Genomic DNA, 24,372 nt, shown 5'->3' on the forward strand with positions numbered 1-24,372 from the left:
TCATCTTTTTTGTTTTTATTCTATTGCTGTACATGGAGAGTGTTATTGTTAAGTGTTAATAAAGTTTTTTCCTATTGATTTGTTCTTCCCCAGAGCCGAGTGAACTATGTTGCTAGGCAGTGGGATGCATTTTGACGCGTTGACGTCACGCGCCCGACGTGGTGACGTCACGCGCCCGACGTGGTGACGTCACGCGCACTGTACGATCCAGGACGCAGGACGAGAAGCATTAGCAGATGCTGTGGTTAGTTACACAGACGCTGTGCTCTCCCCTAGTGATCCTGCACGCAGTGACGTCACGCGCCTTTTGTGGCTATACACCGCTACTGCAGTGGCTGACGGGATGACGCTGCAGGTCGCGGGGTCAGCGCCCGTGACACGTGACGCACCCGGAAGTCACTGCAACTGGTCCACGAGGCTCGGGGGTAAGTATAAATCACACTCTTTTTAGAATGTGTATACTCCTCTTGATAAAGGACTGTCTAAGTCCGAAACGCGTTGATGTGTTTTGTAATCGATTTTTGATCCATTAAATAACTTTATTATTGAGAACGTACACCCTGTGGTTTCATTGGCTGTTTTTTACAGCACTGGACATAGTGCTTCGTTCCTTTCCCTCTCCCCTCTCTGTAAAAGAAAAAAGATAAGAGCACAAAGCCAATAGTGAAGACTGTTTAATATATTAAGCAAAACAAATGGTTAAAAATCACTTGCAGGCCGTCCTAGTCTTCCTCCATGGGCAGCAACATTACAATATAAAACAAACTAATGGCCACTAACCCCTTGGTCAGCTTAGCAAGTAGTAACCATGTGACGGAGCGACCTGTAGGCGAGGTCGGACACGATTCCACACATGCAATTTTTAGCTCGGCCTCACGAGGGAGTCTTGGACTCCTTTTCTTCTTTCTTTTGCAATTGAAGAGGTTTTCAACCTTCCCTCCAATCTTTTCTGGGTCCACCTTCCGCCTGGATCCATGGGCTTGGTTCTCCTCGGTGAGACGTCTTTTCCCAAGCACCTTTTAACTCCAACCAGTCACTTTTTTTCTTTTTTGCTTTGGGGCAATTACCGTGCTTTCTAGGCTGCAGAATGGTTTTTCGCTGCCTCCTCTTCCATGTAACTCAATATACTTAATACCGGAGCAGCGGATTCTACATCCATTTCCATAGAACATCCTATTTTTCAGCTTCATCAGATAAGGATTCTTCTGGTTTTGATTCTTCACTAATGCCTTTGTCTTCGTGTGTATTAGGCTTGTTTTATAGTTGGCATACGCGAACGCTAGTGCACGTGACACACACTTTTTGCGTGTACGGTCCGTGCTGCTGTGAGCAACAGGCTTGTGTGTGTGTGTGTGTGTGTGTAAGTTAATAATTTATTATATAATAGTTTAAAAATTAAAAAGGACACGTTGTGAGAATAAAGTATTTATGAACATTGTGCAACTTTGATACATACTGTATATGTACACACACACACACACACACACACACTGCAGCCTCACTAAGCAGCGCGAAAACGTACTTTTCACTGTCTTCTCCCCGATCGTCTGGCTCCACACTCACTGCCGTGCGTTCGCGGCCCTAATTTAGAAAGGTTGACTAACCACAGCCAATTATAATTTCTGCGCGCACGGCGGAGCAAGCGCGCCCACTATATTATGGGCCTTAGTCTCTGTGGGATACAGATGCTTGGGTAGGGCCAATACCCTTTCTTCTATTGGAGAAACCTGAACTTTACTGGTCTGCAGAGCCTCACTCTGTCTTAATTCTGTAACCTTTTTCTCTAACTTCATCTTTTCAGACTCCAATGTTTTAACCACTGACCGTAAAGTCTTTGCATACTCTCTCTCCCTGCAGAACTGTAATCTAATTTCTCAGTCTTTTAAGCTCTTCCACTTCTAGGCTTTTGTGCAAGTTTAATTCATCCGCGAGAGACCACTGTTTCTTGAGTATATCCTGTATTTCTATTTCCATCTTTTCCATGGACACCTTCTGTAACCCAAGTGTCTCTTTTATGTTTTACATTTTTTATTGTGTTTTCAAACCATTGTAAATACATACAGTTGTTTAATGAGGGAACCGTGGAACCCAAACTGATTTTAGATTTATACATCAGATTTTAATATAAAAAAGAGAAGAGGATGGAAGAAAGAAACAACAAATGAAGAGAAAATAAAATGATGGGGGGGTACCAATCATCTTGTCCTGTTTGGCTTGCCTCCCTGGGCAGCGAGTCTCTGTCACTCTCATTTCTGCTGTCTATCTCCCTTCCTTCTAGGCCCAACCCTAGGTCTCGAGCTACTCGAACTCCTACTTATCTGGCCTATATTGTCTTCTAGTCGGCTTCTAGCCAAGGGTCCCATATTTTGTGGAGTTTTTCCGTGGAGTTTTTCCGTGGAGTGTTTAAGGAAGGCCGTGAGCCTCTCCATCAACATCACTTCGTTAATTCTATTTGTTACCATTGACCTGGATGGAGACAATGGGTTTTTCCAAGCGGCTGCTATCGCGCCTCTGGTTGCTGTCAGAATATGCGATATCAGGCGCTTAATAGGGTGGCTTATTTCCTCTACTGGTTTGGCCAGCAGGTATACCAGGGGGCACAGGGGGATTTCTAAGCCTGTGGTCTCGTTTATAATCTTCTGGATCATCTTCCAGTATTTTTGTCTTGCTGGGCAGAACCACCATATGTGGGCCATGTCGCCTACCTGGCCTCATGCCATCCAGCATTGGTCAGAGGATTCTGGGAAGATCTGTTTTAGCCTCTTTGGTGCGAGATACCATTGGCATATTATTTTATATATGTTTTCTTTTGTGGTCGTACAGATGGAGCTTTTTGCCACATTATCCCAGATATCTTCCCAGTCTTCTCTGTCAATTTCCATCCCCAGGTCTCTGGCCCATTTGGTAATATAACTATGGTCTGTAGTGGACCCCGCCGATTCTAGCCCTGCGTAAATCATCCTTTGTCACGGTAGCTAGTGAGAAAAGCGTAAATAAAAAACACAGTCTGAGGTTATTTTGAAACAGAATAACACGTGAATTTATTCAAGTCAAGTGCACAACGGAGACAGCTTTTGAAAAAAAGCTCTCTAACAATAACACGGTATGCCATATATTTATACCCTAAAACCTAAAGCTCCACCCCTTTATGGGGGGGCTTGCACGTCACTAAATATGACATCATTTTGTAATACATAACAATTCTAAAACTGATGTAAGTTTGCAATACATAATAAATGATGGAAGTGTGCGTCACCTAAAATGACATAATCTTGTAATACTGCTGCGGCCGAGTTTATTCGAGCATTTGCCCGTTCTTGGCCGCAGCAGTAACCTGGCACGTGCCGGAGGGTGCCGGGCGCGCGCCGAAGCCTCGGAGGAGAGGCCCGCCGGTCGGGGCTTCCCCCTCTCCTCACCGGGTCCCCCGGAACGTCCCGCCGCCGTCCTCACATCCGCGCGACACCAGGGCTCCCTCGGGGAGCCCTGGGCACGCGTACAGGCGGCACAGGCACCCGATGACGCGTGACCGCGCATCGGTGATGCGCGGCACGCTGAGGGAGTGCGGCTCGCAAGCCGGGACATATCCCGGCTTGCGGAATGAGCCGTACTCAAATAAAGTGTGCCGCCTGTGTACATAACAAAAATGAAATGATACATTTGTAGCCATGCATAATAATGGACTGCAGACCTCTTCCCTGTTGGCAGTAAGTCCTGGTAAGTACAGGCCTGCCAGCAGTAGTTATGGAGGTTTTCCCTCACACCCTGGTGAGGTGACCTGTGTGTGGATGGGAGTGGCTACATGCTCTGAGTCCCTGGATAGTGACATCAGAGATGTGCCTGCCCCCTGAGGTATAAAGGGCACAACACTGTTAGTTTAGTGTGGTTGCACAGCAGTTGCAGAGTTGTTGACAAGCAGTTGTTGCAGAAGGATATCAAGATAGATTTGTGACCCTAGTGCTGTAACTAGTGGCACGAATATTCTAATCAAGCCTGTCTAGGCCACACTATGTCCAGGGACCTGGCACAGAGGTGATCTCCCTAAAGGGAGAGGGAATCCCACTCCAATTGAGGAGGGCAGTACCTGGCAAAGGGACAGCACGGCGGAATGTGCGGCTAAAGCTGAGAGCTGCAAGGGGCAGTCTGCTGTAATCAGTTCATCAATAAAGATGCCCTTGTTAAAAAGAACTCCACTGTGTGAGTGTGAGATTACTCAACAGTGGATGGCACCAAGAAGGAGTTCCTCACCAGGACCATCTCCCTGCGGAAGCATAGACCCTGATGAGGTGGAGGCGCTGCACTACCTCAGCTACCTGTCCTGATGACATCCCCTAATACCATCAAGCGGGAGACTCAGGAGTCCTGTTACTTGCAGGTGCACCACCATACACGATCACGTAATGGGGATTGGTTAGATCACCCGGGCCAATGTGAGATTGGGGGGGGGGGGGGGGAATACCCGTTACACATTCTTTAAGGGGTTGAATGTGAGAAATTATTTCTATCTCTGATTCCACCAGACACTCGAATGCTGAGAAGTTGGTTCTAATTCTGATCTCACTTCTCAAGACTTTACATGGCACTTAAATGTGAGAACTCTTCTCTAATTCTAATCTCACTCCTCAAGGCTGTATGCCCCCTCCCTTCTTCTGCAGCTGGGCTGGTCAGAGCTGGTAAACACTGAGAGCGAAAAATCTTTTAACCCACTATAACTTTCATGCAGCTTTAATACAGACAGAAGACAAAATGGAAGACACAAGCACAGCACATTACAACGTAATTGACAGACAAGGACTAGAACAATAACAAGATGGCTAACGAAAATAGTCAGACAAAATGGCTGCTTTGACTCTAATGTTATGTCAGACCCCCTAATGTCTCAACTTCGTCAGTCCCTCCTCTGATTCTTTAAAACATTGTTTTTTGAGAATTATTAGCATGATTTTAGTCCAGTAACACGTTGGGAGGCACAGGGGTGCTCCATCATCTCATAATGCTGCTTGAGGGTATAGGACAGTGCACGAGGGTGCCTGACCATGTAGTCATAGTCTCGTATGGCGTTACAGCCAAATTCTTTTCCAGAGTTAGAACACTGTACTTGGCATCTTTTTTCTTCAAGGGACTGCTGTAAATTGGTTCTGCAAACAATGGCATTATGTCTGCAGAGGGGGTTGCATATTTGTGGATTCACCTTTGACAAACGTAACACAAACATAGATGACAACGAGTATCACAATCACACACATACCGCATTCAAAAATTTCGCTCCTAGTGATCCTACCAATCGAGCCAGCCCTGAAGGGTCCCAGTCTGTGAACTTCTCTTCCTAAGTCTTTCTTGAATTTCTTTTATTTTGCCTAACTCATGCTGTACCTTGCCACTCTGATCTTGGATGAAAACACAACATTGTTCTTTAATTAGGGCACATACACCCCCTTTTGGTGCTAAAATGTAATCTAAAGCCATTCTGTTTTGTAAGGCCAAAAGCCTGATCTGAACCTGTTCTTGGTTTAGTGATGCAATAGATGTAGTGGTGTGATTGAGGACATCTAACACATCTGTTAATGTATTAAGCCTGTCATATAGTAACCCACCTCCTACATTTAGAACTAAACTAACCCAAAATTGTTCTTTCCATAAACTACTTTTCAGTCCTGCAATATTTGGTGTTTTTCTCTTGTTTCTGGTTGTTGGAGGCACTTGACCCATAAATGATTGGTGTTGCTAGTGTGTAAAAATGGATACAAAAAATGCTAAAAACCTTATTTTAGGCAAGTGACCTTTCTGATGCTAGCTAAAGAAAAATGGCATCCATCTCTACCATCATATATTTTGAGAATTAGCACAACATTCTATTACTGGGACTTTGTGATGTTTGTGGGTGAGATGGTGAATTAGTGTAGTGTTACCTTAACCATGGTGATAGATATCTGCGATGTATAAGGAACACAGGCAGATGAGTATTGCTGACAAGGCTCTGTAGAGCATCATCATGACAATCCTGTCATCTCTCTGTGGGTTATACCTTCGCAGACCCAATGGTGCATACATCTTAAAATTCTAACTTGTACACACTATAAAAGAATAAAGATATTGAGTCTTTGAAAAAATGAAATGTTCTGATAAGACCAGGCCTCAGCCTGGTGTCTTATTTTCCTCGTTGGTTAACGGTCAAAGTTTATGTCTCGTCAAAACGTAAACTTGATGCGGCTGTGCTTTTGATGAATTTGGTCTTTGGTGGAGCTGGACTGAGTTTTATGTGAGCCACGTGGATCCAGGAATCTCTGACACTTTAATTGCTGTATTGGTGGTTAGTATGGTCCTTTTCATCTGGGATGAAGAGCATGCTTGTTTAGGAACTACTTGACCTTTAACTCCATCTCGTGTAGGTGCACTTTTATCATACCTTATGCCTAGAGAGACTCCAAAAATATATTAGTGGCATACAATACTTATTGTTTTATTACCAATAGATGGTCCTTAATTTGTTTCTTTGAACTACTGTTAGTCATAAGTCATCCCATAAGTGTCTCATAGGGAGATAATTTATACCTAGGAATACATTCTTGTATCAATGTGTTTACTACTGTCTTAACATCCGCATATAGACAGAGGTATCTCCTATTAATGCTCCTCATATTTAAAACTAAGCAGCTAATGTGGACTTGACTGTACTACAATCTAAGTTCCTAAGACTTTGGGCCTCAACCATTGTCAAACCAATTGCTTCCATAATCAACTCTATCCTGTCTGCAGGGCATATCCCTAAGACCTGGAAAACTACCAGAGCTGTCCCAATCTTCAAAAGTGGGGACAAAAACACTGTCTCAAACTATAGACCAATATCTCTTCTCCCAATACACACTTGCTCTCATTCATGCCTCATTGTAATCTCCTCCGATGCAAATGGTATCAACCTTTTCATTAAATACTAACTAACCTTAAAACTTGCCCCATAAATTAAACATCCCAATAGCCTGTACTCGTGGCTATTATCACACACACAGTCACTCCTACCACCCATTGTGGCCAAGCACTGCTATCTACAGCACTTATTCCCTCACCTGCTATCTCTGTAAATTCCCCTCAAACCTTAGATTGTAAGCTCTTAAGGGCAGGGATTTCCTTTCCTATTGTCTGATTTTGCTGCACTTACTATTCTATTATAATTCCCTCTACTGTATTCTTTGTGAAGTGTTGAGTACATTTTTGACGCTATCTATATATATATATATATATATATATATATATATATATATATATATATATATATATATATATATATATATATATATATATATATATATATATATATATATATATATATATATATATATATATATAAATAAATAAAGTCATACATTACGATACTATCCAAAGTCATGGACAAAAATGTGTTCACTCCCAATTAAACAATTACTATACTAAGACAAATGCCCCTTGCCAATTCCAATCTGGCATCCACCCCAAACACTCCATTGTAACTATTCTGCTAAAAATGTGAAATGCCTTGCATATAATGTATACCCTGCTCACTTATGTAACTGCATTTGCAACTATGTATCACCTGTCCTTTAACTCTATACCTAGAACATATCCAAAAACGAGAGGTGACTCCCAATGCACCACTTTGGCAAAACATTCTACAAATATTTTAACAATAACTACTGCTTATAATAAAATAGAACACCTATGGAAAAAATAAATGGTTAAAAGTTATAAAATATATCCCATTCAGATAATAGTCAAATGCTTTTGTATAGGACTTCACACTAAATTTCTTGTAATATAAGCTCTTTGCACAGTGCCGTACACACTGACAGCGTTATTTTATTTTTAAAGACACTGAGAGAAAAATTTCAGAGCTTGTTTATCTTGGGCAATTTGCATGCCCGGGCGTTTCGCCAAAAAGACCTTGAGAGTGCCGAGCAGATAACAAAACAGTTTCAAAGTCTTCTAAATATTAATTACTGGATTGTAATAAAAATGGAGTTCTCTCCACAGCAATAAAAACGAAAAAAATTATGGCCTCTCAAAAATAAAAATATGGCCTCTCAAAAATAAAAATGTGGCCTCTCAAAAATAAAAAAGTGGCCTCTCAAAAATAAAAATGGGACAATTAACTAAACTGAGGTTAGATCAACTTATGAACACACCATATATAATTTAAACAATACGTGCGAGCTTAAAATCTCTTTGCAACATATCCTAATCCTATAGAAATGCAATTGACGTGTTTACACACAATACAGAAACCACAATACAGACACACAAAGAACATAGACACAAACTTCTCTCCTACACAGTGAATCAACTTCTCATAAATAACCTGCTTTTAAAACAATTTTTTTTTTTTTAAACTTAAATTTTTTATTGAATTAAAACAGCATAAAATACATTACAGAATACTTTTGTCTTGTATGTAAACAATATTTTAACAACTGTGTAAGTAGCAACGAGGTCCTACTGTGCTTCGGGACCCGGCCTTCCGGGTGTTTTGCTGTGGACCATACAGTCCAAGCCGTCTCTATTTAAATGGACAAACAGACACTTATAACTCAACTTAAAAGACAATACACACTCACAAAAAAAAAAAAAAAGGAAAAGGGAGGGGAGGTCAAGGCGGGATGGGGAGGGGAGAGGGGTAGGTTGGGGGTGAGGTAGGGGGAGTGCGTTGGTAGTAGATGCAACACGGGGCCCCGTGCCAAGCATCACAGATGCTTGCAAGCTGAGTCGTCTCTCACATTACTTACATTATAATGCTGCTATAAAGGGTCTTGGGGGTATAGAATACCTCCTGTAAGCCCCTCCGAAAGGGGAACGCATTTACTGTTATCAGCGCCATATTGAGGACCTCTCAATCCCCGGGATATCTGTCTGTGCCTATATCAGAACCAGGTCTCTGGCAGCCATGTCTGGGAATATATGTTCCAGCCACCTCGAGGTGAATTCCTCTGGGTCTGTTATAGCTTCTGGGACCCCTCTCAGCCGTATGTTACAGCGCCGGTCGCGGTTCTCTGCGTCCTCAATTTTATCTTCTAGGGAAGTGACCTGTGCCTTTAAGGCGGATATTTGAGTCTGCGTTTGTGCTGTGGATGTAGCTGTCTCGTGCCCTGGATTCCAAAGTGGCCGTACGCTCCCCTATTGCGTCCACATCCTTCCGAAGTGCCCAAAGTTCAGACTTAAAGAATTGTTTCATATTGCTGCAAAACTCCTTCATGTCCTTACGTCTCATTACAGCCATATCGTCTGGTTCTTCAGGTGAGGAGTCCAATTCTGGGTCTGCTGATGCTGTCTGCACTGGAGACTCGGGTATGTCAGCCCTGGCAGTCTCTTTGCTCTTAAAATAAGTAGACACCGGCTGTGTTTTTTTCCTTAAAGTCTTAGTTGATGCCACCTCTGTATATTTAGACACGTTCTGCAGATTCTGGATTATGCAGTTGCTGTGTTTTTGCTGGAGTTAGATCATTTTGAAACGCCGGAGGGGATGGAGCTCACACTCTAAGCTGCCATTCACCTCCCTGTCGTGCACGCCTCTCTCCTTTTTTTTTTTTTTTTTTTTTTAATGCTCCGGTGCCTTTGAGTTAACTTTTTGTATCTTTTGCACATTCTTTTGGAGAAGGGGGGGCGGGGGGGGGGGGGGGTTTGGCGCGGTCTGTGCTGCTGTTATTCTGATTCTCTTTCTAGTTGCCATTAGAACAGAAGGAAAAATAATATTTTGTGGTTTTAAAGACCTATTTGTGTGGCCAGTACAAACAAACCTTTTAAATTCCATTCCTTTTCTTCTAATCTCTTATTTTAATCTCTTATTTTAACTAGGGCTGCTCTGCAATTACTGGCAACATGTCCTACCTTTTTACACTTGTAACACTTTCTGTCCCTTCCAAACAATATACACAGTCTCTAATTGTATCCCAATTTCTGCATATAACCTTTCATAAAAATAACCCTCAATATCTACTTCCTCAACACCATCGTATGCCTTGATTATCTATCGGCAAATTCACTTGCTATTTCTTTCCTATTCACTTTCTTTTTCACTTGTTATTATATTAACTTCTGTCCTGGCAATGGTAAAAATGAATGCAACGGGTCCCTCAACAGAATTCTTTTGACCCATATTAACGTAAGGTATGTTTCCCTATGGGATTTAAAAACACACGAGACGGCACTCCCTGAGCTTATCAATCCCACAGAAAAAGACCCCTCTTTCATTTAAACATCTGCGCAATTAGTTGATAATAGTACAAACAGTGCCATTCTCTGGCCAACACAATATATTTATATTGTCTCTTTTCGTTCTCTGTATTCATTCTTTATTATTTTCATCTGCAGACACACAATCCTTTGAGAATTTATGGTTTCCCATTATTCCCCTGTTACAGAAATCAAATTTAATTGACCTGTACAATACTTTTTCGGCTACAGAAATCAAATTTAATTGACCTGTACAATACGTCTTCGGCTACAATAATCAATGTTAATTGACAATGTACAATACTTCGGCTACAGCAATCAACTGTTAATTGACCTGTACAATTTAGCGTTACAATAATCGGCGCAAGCTGATTACGTACAACTCTTTTGGCATGTTATTGTTCTGAATAGTGTAAATATGCAGATAAGGACATGTCACGAGACTGTTCCCCCAATCACATTTTCTCACCATAACTATACCAAAGAAAAACTTGAATCACTTCAGCGGGTCCAACCCAGTCCTGATAAACCTTATACTTTTATGACATGGATACAGATAAGACCTTCTAAACAGATATCCATGAATACCTCACTTAGTATGTTAATGACAAGACAGAGCAAATGTACAATCAGGGACCCGTCCTGCTCAGACAACAAAAATATTTATCACAACCCAGGACGGTCTGAAAACAATCCCTTTAAGCATACAAACACTCACCTTCATCACCAAAACACTAAAACTTTTAACGGGACTTTTACTTTAGCCCCTAATAACTCTTAACAACTCTTACACTTTAAAATGAATACAGGAACAGAGAATAATAAATTCACATGAAACTGCTTGGGATTCTTACTCGTCACATCAGATAAGACACCGTTCAAAAATCAGCTCCACTCACCACTCAAAAACAATTTAATCAGGCTGTTTGTCTAAAAAATGCAGGTAGCCTTACCTTGATTCATATGAGCGCTCAGGTTTGAGTGATGGAGGAGTGATTCATCCGGGTGCTCGATTCCGATGATATTGAGTCCCTATTCGGAATGCGCCATCTGAGAAAAGTGTAAATAAAAAACACAGTCTGAGGTTATTTTGAAACAGAATAACACGTGAATTTATTCAAGTCAAGTGCACAACGGAGACAGCTTTTGAAAAAAAGCTCTCTAACAATAACACGGTATGCCATATATTTATACCCTAAAACCTAAAGTTCCACCCCTTTATGGGGGGGCTTGCACGTCACTAAATATGACATCATTTTGTAATACATAACAATGCTAAAACTGATGTAAGTTTGCAATACATAACAAATGATGGAAGTGTGCGTCACCTAAAATGACATAATCTTGTAATACATAACAAAAATGAAATGATACATACATTCTTTAAGGGGTTGAATGTGAGAAATTATTTCTATCTCTGAGTCCACCAGACACTCAAATGCTAAGAAGTTGGTTCTAATTCTGATCTCACTTCTCAAGACTTTACCTGGCACTTAAATGTGAGAACTCTTCTCTAATTCTAATCTCACTCCTCAAGGCTGTATGCCCCCTCCCTTCTTCTGCAGCTGGGCTGGTCAGAGCTGGTAAACACTGAGAGCGAAAAATCTTTTAACCCACTATAACTTTCATGCAGCTTTCATACAGACAGAAGACAAAATGGAAGACACAAGCACAGCACATTACAACGTAATTGACAGACAAGGACTAGAACAATAACAAGATGGCTAACGAAAATAGTCAGACAAAATGGCTGCTTTGACTCTAATGTTGTTATGTCAGACCCCCTAATGTCTCAACTTCGTCACTAGTGACAGGGTATAATATACACCAAATATCTGGGTTGAATTGAACACTACTTATATATAATAAATATAGTTTATTCCTTAAAGAAGGAGAACACTCAAGATGATACAAATAACAGACAAGAAATGAACACTTAAGGGTTGGACAATGAAGCAATCAGGTACAGGATTGGTAATTCATTCAGCAATAAGGGTTCCAAATGAAGACATTACGAAAGACAATGGGTATAGGGTTTACCCTGGTTTATATGGGATTCCAGCCCTATACGTTCACAGAGGGTGTCAGGCATTGGACATCAATTACCTCCACTAATGACCCTTTGCCACCTCACTTGAGTGGCAAAGTCATTCCTGTCCACAGGGGTGGACATTGTTCTAATCGGGCTCATTTCCCTAGCCCCCCTCCCACAAGACTGGCGTCGCCCAGTCTGCTTGGGATAGGAAACCCTTTGTTCCAAGGTGTGAAACACAACACTTATCCCAAGTACCAACTTCCTGCTCTGCTTTGTTGTAGCATACACAAGCAGGGTGGGGGAGCCTTTGATCAGGGGGTCTATTGTAGACCACTTGTCTCCCCCCTGAGCATTAACATACCATATGGGCTCTGGGCTTTTATACCAGACCCAAAATACAATACATTCTTTAATATCTACACATATTAAAATAATCCGTTCCGTGGGTCCGAGTGGGCTGAAATTTGCCAGGTCCTCATGCCGGAGGACCCTTGCCATAGTGGCCAAATATCAGCCTTCCACGACCCCCAGAACCGGAGATACAAAAATACAGTTTGAAAGCACATTACAAAAAGTGGCTTTTTTTCTGCCATGCAAGTCAATGGCAGAAACACAAACTTTGCCATTACTCTGACTCCGTTCTGTTGCCCCGAGAGGGTTGATATTTGCCATGCAATCCTGCCGGAACTAGGACTACACGGTGACCGAATCTCAGCCCTCTAGGTTGAACAGAACCGGAGCTATGAGTCCCAGGTTTCTGCTCATTCCCTCCATTAAAATCAATAGGGCCGGCGCCTCCATAGGAAATGCATGGGCCGGCGCCGCCATAGGATTCAATGGTAGGACCCTCCTGGCCGGCGCGACCCTTTCTCGTCGCCATTAATTGTTGGACCCTGTTGGGGGCAAGTGAGTGGGTTCCTAACATCTAGGGGCAAAAGGAATTTTATTTCTGGGTGCCCTAGAACCAAAGTTCCCACACCAATTGGCCGTGAACTTGACCGAGGCCCTAGTTCCCACGCCAATTGCGCGATCAAAGCTCTTTTTTGACAATGTTGCCGCTCTTGCGGTTTTGTGGTCTGGCGGGCTGCCAGCTCGTCTCCAGAGGTCGGCTTCCAGGAATCTCCATTGACATGCATTACTCCATTCACTTTCAATGGGGAACCACCGCTCCTCCTCACGAGCACCACGTGCAGGTCTTCTACGGAAACGGGCCCAAATCGCCAGAATCTCCATAGGATTGTATTGAGCCCCAATGGCGACCTATGGAGAAACTGCAAAATGGAGCCTGCAAAGGTGGGAAAAGGGACAAAGGGCCATAAACACAGAATTAACATTAACCCTTTCCCTCCCGCATAGATCCCAGTGTATGTGTTGGTGCAGACACTGGAATGGGAACAATACATATTCACAGGGGGATACACAGTTGGTGCTGAAGCAGGGGCATAACTACAGTACTGGACATCATTACAGTTAACCCCTCGCCTCCCAGGTGAGAGGTGGCCAAATGGGGTGTAACCCCTTTAATACCGGTCCAAACCCCCTCTCCCATGACATCCTTATTAGTCCTTTTTGGTACTTTTCCTTTTTGCATAAGTGCTTGAAGTTGGTCAGCTACGGAAATTTTGAGTTCCTAGAGATGGACAGGAGGAAATGCCTAATTTGTTGGAATTGGAATAGAGGTAGGTCTGGGGTTATATTTGGTTCTAAGGTCTTGGGGGTTTCCCCTTGTGAAGTAAGTCTCCTATCCTTTTAATGTTTTTATTCTTAAACTGGTCGAAATGGCTTGAGCTCATCCCTGGTGGGAAATTTGGGTTATCAATGGGGGGGGTAATCTGGGAGGTAGTTGAGTCAGTTTAGATTTTGTTTTTGTTCAGATGTTCATTGTGAATTTTACAGGTTCTGGTTCTTTATATCCCTGGTCTTTTTTCCCCTTTTGTCTAGAGCGATATTAATAACGGGCAATCCTCTGAGTAGATTGATTCGATTGCTACCCAGCAGAACAACATTCCAGATGACTATTTGGCGTAGTTGTGCTGCATGGAAGTCCCGAAGTATATCTGGACCACCATGCTGCCCCTCGATCTGGAGGCCTTCAGCATGGACCTAGCCACCCTTGGTCTCTTCCCTTGCCAGATGAATTTAAAGATTTGGTTCTGTAGGGCTCTTAGTTCACCTCTGGGTACATAAATTGGAAGGGTCTGGAAATAATATAGCAGTGTGGCGAGGATATTCATTTTTATGGAGATTATCCTACCGATCCATGATATCTGATGCTTGCTCCACTTCAATAGGTCCTTTTTAATGTTGTCAAATAATGTGGAAGTGGGGGAAATAATGGGGTAGTTGTTTTGATAGAGCAATTTGTAGTTTCTAGCGATGTTGACTCTAGATATTTAATATGAGTTGGTCGCCATTTAAACTTGATTTTTTTTAGTAGATTTTGGATCTCGGGATGTGGGAGGGACAGGTTTAAGGCTTCTGATTTGTCCTTTGTTGATTTTGTATCCTAATAGCCCACCAAATTTCTCTAGTGACTTCAGCAGATTTGGTAGAGAGATCAGTGGGTTTGCTAAGGTTAGGATGACATCATCTGCGAAAAGCGATATATTGTAATTATTGTCACCTATGTTTATTCCTTGAATAACTGGGTGCTTTCTGATCTTTGAGGCCAGAGGCTCAATTGATAGGGCAAAGAGGAGGGGTGATAGGGGGCAAACCTGCCTTGTGCCATTCTTAATATTTATTGTCTTCAGTTTATTACTTGGTATTTTAACTAGGGCTATAGGGGAGTGATAGAGGGCACTGACCCCTTCTAGAAATGGTCCAGTGAAACCAAAGGACTGCATGGTCTTGTCCAGGAATGTCCACTTTATTCTGTCGAACGCCTTCACTGCGTCGAGGCCCAGTAGGATTGCCTTTGTTTTAGTGGAGTGGACATGTTCTATGCTATTGACTATTTTTCTTGTATTGTTCGAAGCCTGTCGGCCTAAGACAAAGCCCACCTGATCTATAAAGGTCTGTGCACTCTTCCGTGAAAAAGTTCCCACTCCCGCGTCTGGTGTGCACCTGAGCCTTACAAGGCTGAATTAACGGCGAAACGCAATGCTCGAATTGTGTCCAGAGGAGGCTTCCGCATGGACTTTTACAGTTGGTGACCAGGACTTTTTCATGTGAGTGTATATTTTTACTATGCTAATAAATGGCTTATATTTGAACCTAATGTTCTCTCCATACACTGGCGACACACTTTATTCGAGCTCGGCTAGTCCCACGAATTCGGGTATACTCGGGTGTATTGAGGTTTGTGACTGTTTTCTGCCCGAGTGCATTGCGTTATTTTCCAGGCATGGATTGAAGCATTTTATTCCCGCTGGCTGCAATACTGCACAGTATATATATATATATATATATACTGCATTACAATTCATGAATTTATGCCATCTGGTAGACACGCAAAGCATTGCAGCCTATTAAATCCTAATCATTATCATTTAACAGATCAGCCGCCCGTCAGCCAGGCATGAACCCAGGCTGGGAAGGCAAACGCAACGGGGCTTGTCAGAGGTGAGGAGCGGCGCATTCCAGGTATCTGCCAGGTACATACTGGGTATTTGCTCGAATAAAGTGTGTCGCAGCAGTACATGTGACCTGATTACGGGGGAGGATTACGTGACGGGGGTGCATGTACAGCACTCTTTGGTTCAAAAAGCCAAGTGTGAGGCTGAACACCAGCAAACCAGGATAAGACCCACCTGTTGGACAGAAGTTTGGAGGAAAGAAAACATTTAAGGGATCAAGTACTTGCACATGGCCGTGTAAGTAATGCTATATTACATTTCTATCCCAGTCTGGTTCTGCTAATACCAGTGTGAGTGTATTGACTGTAGTTTACAACCCTTGTACATTACACTGAGTACCATGGTAGTCTGGTTATACTCATAGCCATTCTATCATTGAGATCTGCAAGTTGATTCAAATACGTTGATTTGAAGAATTTGTTTATTTATCTTGTGCTCCCCCATGTTTCTATTGTTCACATATACCTAAGGATCCTGGATAGATCCTAGTGGGGTTGAGCTGCAGGAGCCTACTTTGCATCAAGTGCCCCCGTTATTTGGGGTCCACTTGGGAGACATTAAAATGACGATAATATTTATTACTATCTTACTTTTTTCTATCTGTCATTGACGTAGCGCCCAAGTTTTCTTTTATCTAACACCCCCCACTGCATTTGACACTACATTTAGCATTATTTTTACTTTTGGGCCCCTCCGAATATCCTCTAGGTCCTCATTTATGCTAACGATAATGATACAGCTGCTTGGCCATCTTAACTTTCTAGAGAGGGAGGGGACGAAGCTCTGCTCGGTACCACTGGTATCGGGCTCAAGTCCTGCCCAGGCATTTGTGCCGCGCCAATTATCCACCACCCACCACGGACCCCAAGTCGGCGCTCGGCTGGAGCCCATTTATCAGGGGTATCAAACCTGATTGTGCGTGTCTGCAGAGTTTCATCCGGTGTTGTAGCTGGTGTTGTTGGTTGGGCCGGGCGTCTGTGCTATTCTCATCCACTCCTGGCTAGCCTCAGACTGGGCACCTGTCTCTCACCTCTCCCTCAGGTCCCTTGCCTTGACCTCGGACGGTCGTGGCCCCCTCCCGCAGATCTGGGCGAGGGGGTCGGGCGCAGGGCATGAAGGAGAGGGGACGGGGGGAAGCGTCCGGCTCTCTACAGCAGAGCTCAGAGATCCAGTGCCATTATGGAGGGGGGGAAGCATTCGGCTCTCCGGCAGAGCACAGAGCTCCGGCACCAGCGTGGAGGGGCAGGGAGCATCCGGATCTCCAGCAGAGCTCCGGAGCCCTCGCGCTGCTCTCCCCCCCGATCTTTAATGTCCCCCTTGCCACTTCCTCTCCTGGTTCGTTGGCGCTCCTCCGACCGGACACCCATGTCTCTTCCACCTCTCCTGTCCGCAACCCAATCGGTCCAGGCACAGAACGGTTGCGGCCTCCACCCGCAGTTTTGGGCATGGACGAGGGTGTTGGGGTGCGGGGCACAGGGGGGATCGGGGCGCGGGGTATGGAGCTGGGGCATGGAGGGGGTCTTGGCACGGAGCACTGAGGGGGGGAGGGAGGAGGATGCATGTCAGGTATTGATGTCCCCCATGTCTAACCATTCTGAGGCGTGTGGGGGGACCTTGCAGCTCTGGTCTCTGATGTTTTGGCCTTTGACTTGTGCTGTCCGGAGGTGGCATAATCCCGCTGTATGTAGGAATTTTGGACTTTCTTCTGGATATCTCCGGACAAATTGTTTTCTGTTTTTCATGATCATTAGTTTGAATGGGAAGCCCCATCTGTATTTGATTCCCCTCTCTCTCGAGGGAAGTCAGTGGTTTTAGGTCTCTCCGACTGGTCACTGTTTCTTTAGCAAGATCATTGAATATTTGGAGGTTGTTGTTCTTGAAGTGGATGTCCCCTCTTTCCCTGCAGCATCTGATGATTCTTTCTTTAGTGGTGCATCTTGACGATCACGTCCCTGCATCTCTTGGGCTCTTCTGATCTAGGGCCTAAGGCCCTGTGGGCCCTGTCCATCTCAATCTCTTTTTCTTCCAGCGATGGATCAATGTTTTTAAATAATCTGTTGAGATGGGGACGTAGGCCATTGTGGCGGTGAGAGGGTTAACCAGGCCAATAATAAAGGTATTATGCCCAGTTGGTTAATCCTAAACCGTGTTGGGACAGAAGGGGTTAAAATGTATTATCACCCTAATACCATGTTTTCCCCTACACTATCTTTATTGTCCCTGTTTTGCAGCTCTAAAGCTAGCTGCAGTTATATGTATGTCTATATGCTCTGTACAAATTGTATTTGAGACACAAGGGGGAGCTTCTAGTGCTGTGCCAAGCGCTGATTGAAGAAGCGTGCCTGCGAGTAATTGGCTGCTTTGAAGAATAGGTATCACTTTCCAAGCCGCAGACGTCTAAACCGCAAAGTCAATTGGATAAGTAGTTTGCGGTCTATTTGAAGTGCCTTCTTGTCAAAATGTATCCAGCGGTCTCATTATCCACTTAGGGTAAATTGATGGTGTGTGTCTGCGGTTACTGATCAAAGTCAGCACGGATATTTTGTATGCCAGCTTGTAACCCAGACCAATTATAGGTCAAACCGCAACCCACATCACAGAGCACATTCAATTAAGTGGATAAGTTGCGCTAGGAATGAGCTAGCACTCTAATTTTTGGAGTGCAGCTAGGTTAAAAGAAAACATGACCATACATATAAGTTTTATATTTGTTGCACACATAGAACATACATATAAAAATAAACTGTATGCCTATGGTGTTTTTAATGTAAAGGTGGGAACCCTTTCCTGCCGGTCGGCAATGAATTCATTAACATGCCCATATGTTATGGATGAATGAGCTGAGGGATTTTTCATCTCCGTACTCCAAAGGGCACCCTGCTAGGTTGGTGCCCCAGTGTCTAGAGAAGTCCGGAGTGGAAAAGCCTCAGAGGCCCTATGTGTTTCCCAAGTATCGGATACTGGTGCGAAGTATGGGCACTTCACACTTGGTAGCTAAACCCCAGACTTGCTGTCGCCAGGTAAGAGGTTGGGCCCAGTATGCTAAGCAGCTCAGGCGTCAGGTTAGCGCATGCTCTTAGCAAACCGGGAAGCAACTTCTGCCCGTTCTAGGAACTCCTGGCAAGTCTGGGATAGGTGGGAAAAGTTAATCCCACGAGGGGATTGGCTGTATATATTAGGAATAGGACCCTTAACCCTATAAAGATGCCTGCAGCGCAATCCCAGTGAGATTAATCTAAGATTCAACAAGGAACACCCAAGTTACAGCGTCAGCGGTTCCGGAGTGTGAGGGGTTAATTACATCGTAACCAAGGTCCATACCCCTCTTCCACAATTCGTTTGAGCTAAGGATTCCTGAACGAATCCTGTAAAGACATTACGAAATCTTTCCTTTTGGTGGAGATATAGGAGTGGCAAGTTGCGCCCCTAGCCAAGGACTGTTGCACGGCTCACATTGCGCACCCACTTGCAGGGGTTCCCAAAGACTTTGTTTCGGTCCGTGGACATTTTATTTAGTTTCCCCATCCCAGTAAGTGTTTATTGAGTGTAATTGTGAAGTATTGTGTGTTTGTCTTAAAAGGAAATAAATGACAATTTATTTTACCCTCCTTGTACTGCTCAATCCAGAATCCTGGTATTAATGTGTTGGTAAGACCTGGTTTACCGTGACAGCCATCCATAGGGATTGTTTCCGGGATATTCCGGAATCTAACATTCTGTCTCCTCTCCCTATTTTCTTGGGCTTCTTTGAGGAGTTTGAACTATGAAATCAGTTTCAGAATTTCGGCATCTGTTTGTGCTTGCAGCTGGAGGTAGTCCTCAATTTTGGACTCTAGGTCTGGTCCGCTGGCTCAAAACGGCAAATTTCTTCTTTTCCGATTTCAAATGATCGTGTTATCTTTTTAGAGAGCTCCTTGATGAACCCTCTGCAAGTGACCCTCTTGTGAACTCGCCGCCGTCCCCAGCCTGATCTTCCTGCTCACATGCTTTATCTGCTCCCCGATCTACTCCCTCATTTTCGGCTGTATGCTGAGAGCCTCCAAAGAAGCACGTAGGTTCCTTTGCTGTGGATTTTTTATACTTTACTGACATCTTGGTTTGGTTCTGGGGTTTTGTGATGCTTCTTGTGCCTTTTTTGTTGTGGAAAAATTGTATTATTATTTATTATTATTATTCTTGTGAGGGTCCCAGGAGCTCCCTCGATTCCTGGCTTCCATCCCTGGTGACGTCCAAGTGGTGAGTCCCCCAAGTGTCTCTTAGGCCGCGCTTATAGTGCCATCGATGGCGACACGACGGGTGACGTCAGTTATATTTTGCTGGACAGCAGCGGTGCGGGTTTCCGGGAATTTGATTGGTTCAAGGGCCGTCACATGAGGTGACAGCCCTTGAAAAATCAAAATTTGCTGACTACCAGTTTTCGCGACGGCGCGTTTACTATAAGGGCACGTGCCGGCGGCAATGCATTTTGTTTTCGGGCGACGTCGCCGGCTCTATAAGCGCGGCCTTAGTTTTGTAATCTCTATCTTTGACCTCCAATGGCTTCAGAGCTTGTTCCATTTTATTTTTTAAAAATTCAGCTTGATCCTGCAATTTTTCCACTTAGAGCAAGCACAGGAAAGAGGTGGAAGCTCTGAGTTTGCATCAATGCCTCCTTCATCATATTTTTCAGCTCTGCCGATTTTCGTCGCAGCAGCTTCAATTTTCCACGCCTCTTTCTTCTGGGCGTACTGACTTTTAGGGATGGAGCAGTCTCTCTGTTTAAATAAAACAAGCATGTGACAGTAAAGCCAGTGACTGTGATAAGCCATGCCCAGAATATGGGCATAGATTGCCAAACTGACAATGAATGGGCAACCTAAATAAAAACACACAAAATACAATACATTACAATGAAATCTAAACAACCATTTGCCTAAATATACATTGCTTGTCACTGATTATCTATACCCATAAAGTGGCATAGATAAGCACATTGGCAGTTAATGGGCATCCTAAAAAAATACATAATTAAATAACATACAACCAATGTGTTTGTTACCTTTGCTGTATTCACCCTCCAAATCCTGCTCCGTCAGCAACTCTTGACCCACGATGCAGAGTAATAGTCGTGTATAGAGGAGAGCTATCCCAGGCCTAGACAGAGGGCATAGGGAATTGCTGTTGGTATGTACGTACTAACTCACTTTGAATGCCATCTTACGCAAGTTTATATAATTTCACATAACTCTGCTTCGGAAAAAAACCAAATAATACTGCTGCGGCACAGTTTATTCGAGCATTTGCCCGTTCTGTGCCGCAGCAGTAGCCTGGCGCGCGCCCGAGTGTGACGGGCGCACGCCGAAGCAGCGGAAGAGCGCCCTCCGATCGGGGCGCTCTCCCTACCGCTGCCGGGTCCGCCGGGTCCCCCGGAACCCCCTGCCGCTGTCCCGCGATCGCGGGACACCAGGGCTCCCTCGGGGAGCCCCTGGACACGCGTGCAGCGGGCGCACGCTCCCGATGACGCGTGACCGCGCGTCTATGACGCGCGGCACGCCGAGGGGCGGCCACTAGCAAGCCGGGAGATTTCCCGGCTTGCGGTACCGACCACACTTCAATAAAGTGTGTCGGTAGTGTAAATATATATATATTGCAGCATGGGATTCTGGGAAATGACATGCAAATGAGCACAAAGTGCCACCTTTTTGTCAAGTCCATTATTACATGGAAAACCCTTAAGCCAATGCTGGCTGCTTTAAACACAGCTTTTAAACATAGCCTGGGATGAGATGCAAAGCCAATAAACCCACTCATAGACAGATTTAAATTGTGTTTGCAATACTTGTATTATACGTGTAGATACTTTCCACAGATCTACTGTATGTCTACACCTACAACACAGAGTAACACACCTGTAACACAGAGAATAGTGCTTTTGATTCGGTATCAGAATATAACTATTCCCGGAAATTATCTGGGTCGGGAAGCAGTGATTCCGTCATAATAGGACGGGCTTATAAGGGTGTGAGCAGGTCAGAAGTCTGTGTCCTACCTTCAGATGGGCAGAGCCTATTCCCTCATGTCATGTGCTGACATTGAGAGACCAGGGGAAAATAAATAATCAGTGAGTAAAATGTCAGTGTTTCCGCAGGCATTCCTTTATATAAGCATGTCCTGCCAGGTACAAATGTGCTGAATGTGAGAAACTGGAGGTGATCGAGGAACAAATTAATGAGGGTGTGAGGGTGTGAGGGATCAAAACCCCCAATTTATTATGGTGGGGTAAGGTGAGGGGAAGTTACTGCACTGGTTCCTCTGCATTACCCACTTCTCTCCGTATGAAATAGGAAAGTGAGACTGTGTCAGTATGGAGCAGAACTGCTGGACCTGAGAGAGTATCGGGAGCATTTATCAAAGTCTCACTCATGTACTGTATCTGCTTTTTATTCATACTATGGAACATTACAGTATGTTACTATGTTACACTATGAGGACTTTACTGGTCTTTTGGCTGCTAATCTCCGACTCTCTTTATACTTTTCTAGATGGTTGTGTTGTGACACAATCCAGAGCCATTAAAGTTTTGCAGTGTTTGAAATTAAGTGCCTGTTTGCGGATGGACCATATGTGTTTTTGGTGCCCCTGTCTTCTCTGACTCCTTTGGGGTTAATAATTTAGGTTTGAAAGAGCTGATACTAAATGCTGTATATTTGTCCAAAAAAAAATGTTCATTCCAATTCTGTTTTATATATAGGGACATTCTAAAATCCAACACATATAGATTAAGTAACCTCCGGTTAGAACCTCCAGAGCAGCACTGCCCACTGCCAGCACCTCCCAGAGCAGCACTGCCCACTGCCAGCACCTCCAGAGCAGCACGGCCCACTGCTAGGACCTCCCAGAGCGGCACTGCCCACTGCCAGCACCTCCCAGAGCAGCGCTGCCCACTGCCAGCACCTCCCAGAGCAGCACTGCCCTCTGCCAGCATGGATCCACGCTTGTTAAGTGAGTATAGAGGAGATATTTTGGTGTCTTTGAAATCTGCAAGGGGGGAATATCTGATTATTTTGCAGTTATGTGAGTCAAACACCCAAACTAATCTTGTTTTCTTACACCAGGTAAGAAGATAATATATATTCACCTCTGTCATGTTCTGCCAGAAGGGCTAGTACAGGCATACCCCGGTTTAAGGACACTCACTTTAGGTACACTCGCGAGTGAGGACATATCGCCCCATAGGCAAACGGCAGCTCGCGCATGCGCCCGTCAGCATGTCCTGAACAGTAATACCGGCTCCCTATCTGTACCGAAGCTGTGCGCATGCGGGGAGACTATAGTGCCTGTTACAAATGCATTATTTACATCAGTTATGCATGTATAGGACGATTGCAGTACAGTACATGCATCAATAAGTGGAAAAAAGGTAGTGCTTCACTTTAAGTACATTTTCGCTTTACATACATGCGCTGGACCCATTATGTACGTTAATGCGGGGTATGCCTGTAATACATTTCTTTACACGAGGTATTATATTATACCAATATCAGAGGAGGTAAAATCACAAGAAGCGCCCCCACTCCCAGCTTTACATGATGGGTTTCCCTTTTCTTATTGCCAGGTTTCCCAGTGGTTGTGCTGGAGAGGTTAGAGATTAAATCAGAGAAAGATGAGACAGACACAGAGGAACATCTGACCCCAATAAAGGAAGAAATAGATGCTTTTCCTGTTTGTGGTAAGTACCCTTACATCCTCACTTATCTGTATTCAGTATGTTTAAAAATGGACTGAAATGTGTACAATATTTTGGGAAATAATATTAAAGCATGCATACAATTATAAGATACCTGTCCTAATGAAAAAAATCATTTGTCTAAGGTTATATTGGGAATATTATTGTTATTGAGGTTTGAACATTGGTAGCTTCAAAATGTTTTCAGCATTTGGGGGTAAAAACTTCTTCAGCACTCAAAGGGTTACTTACAAAGTAAAATCAATCACTTCACCCCTCCCCCATTGGAATCAGTATGGAGTATTTCTGTATTCTGATGTCACAAGAAGCGCCCGCACTCCCAGCTTTACATGATGGATTTCCCTTTTCTTATTGCCAGGTTTCCCAGTGGTTGTACTGGAGAGTTTAGAGATTAAGTTGGAGAAAGAAGAGCCAAACCCAGAGGAACACCTGACCCCAATAAAGAGTGAAACTGTTCCATTTCCTGTCTCTGGTGAGTACCTTTTCGGCTTTGTCTGCACAAAGGGAAGTTATCTTGTTACAAGGCGCATGGTCACATTAAGTGATTATTCATGGTTAATTGCCTCTCATAGGAAGTCCCCAGGCCTGCTGGGTGTTCTGGGGCAAGCCACATGCAGCAGAGGTAGAAGTGCAATATGGCTCTCAAACACGTATAAAGGTTGGAAATGCAGAGTTATGGGTATCTGACCATCAATAGATGCGATAAAACACATTTGGGAAAACAAATTCAAGGGACCCTTCCCTAACAAACCTGGTTCCCCAGCTTAAACAATACCCTCTCATTTAGGTTCATTAGATACGCAATAATATCCATTCTTTAGACATAGCTGAACTGATAG

General features: G+C 43.9%; 1 protein-coding gene across 1 annotated transcript in view; it reads left to right on the forward strand.

The window, feature by feature from the left end:
• Window positions 1-12,684: 12,684 nt before the first annotated feature.
• The window catches only part of LOC142488407 (uncharacterized), a 64,186-nt gene continuing 52,498 nt past the window's right edge, over window positions 12,685-24,372 (forward strand). The window contains exons 1-4 of the mRNA XM_075588901.1: window positions 12,685-15,399; window positions 22,538-22,788; window positions 23,402-23,515; window positions 23,892-24,005. Of these exons, the coding sequence (XP_075445016.1) occupies window positions 15,332-15,399; window positions 22,538-22,788; window positions 23,402-23,515; window positions 23,892-24,005 (547 nt within the window). The 5' untranslated portion in view covers window positions 12,685-15,331. The remainder of the gene's footprint in view (window positions 15,400-22,537; window positions 22,789-23,401; window positions 23,516-23,891; window positions 24,006-24,372) is intronic.

This window comes from Ascaphus truei, chromosome 2 (genome assembly GCF_040206685.1).
Source record: "Ascaphus truei isolate aAscTru1 chromosome 2, aAscTru1.hap1, whole genome shotgun sequence".
In the NCBI taxonomy this organism is placed as follows: Eukaryota; Metazoa; Chordata; class Amphibia; order Anura; family Ascaphidae; genus Ascaphus; species Ascaphus truei.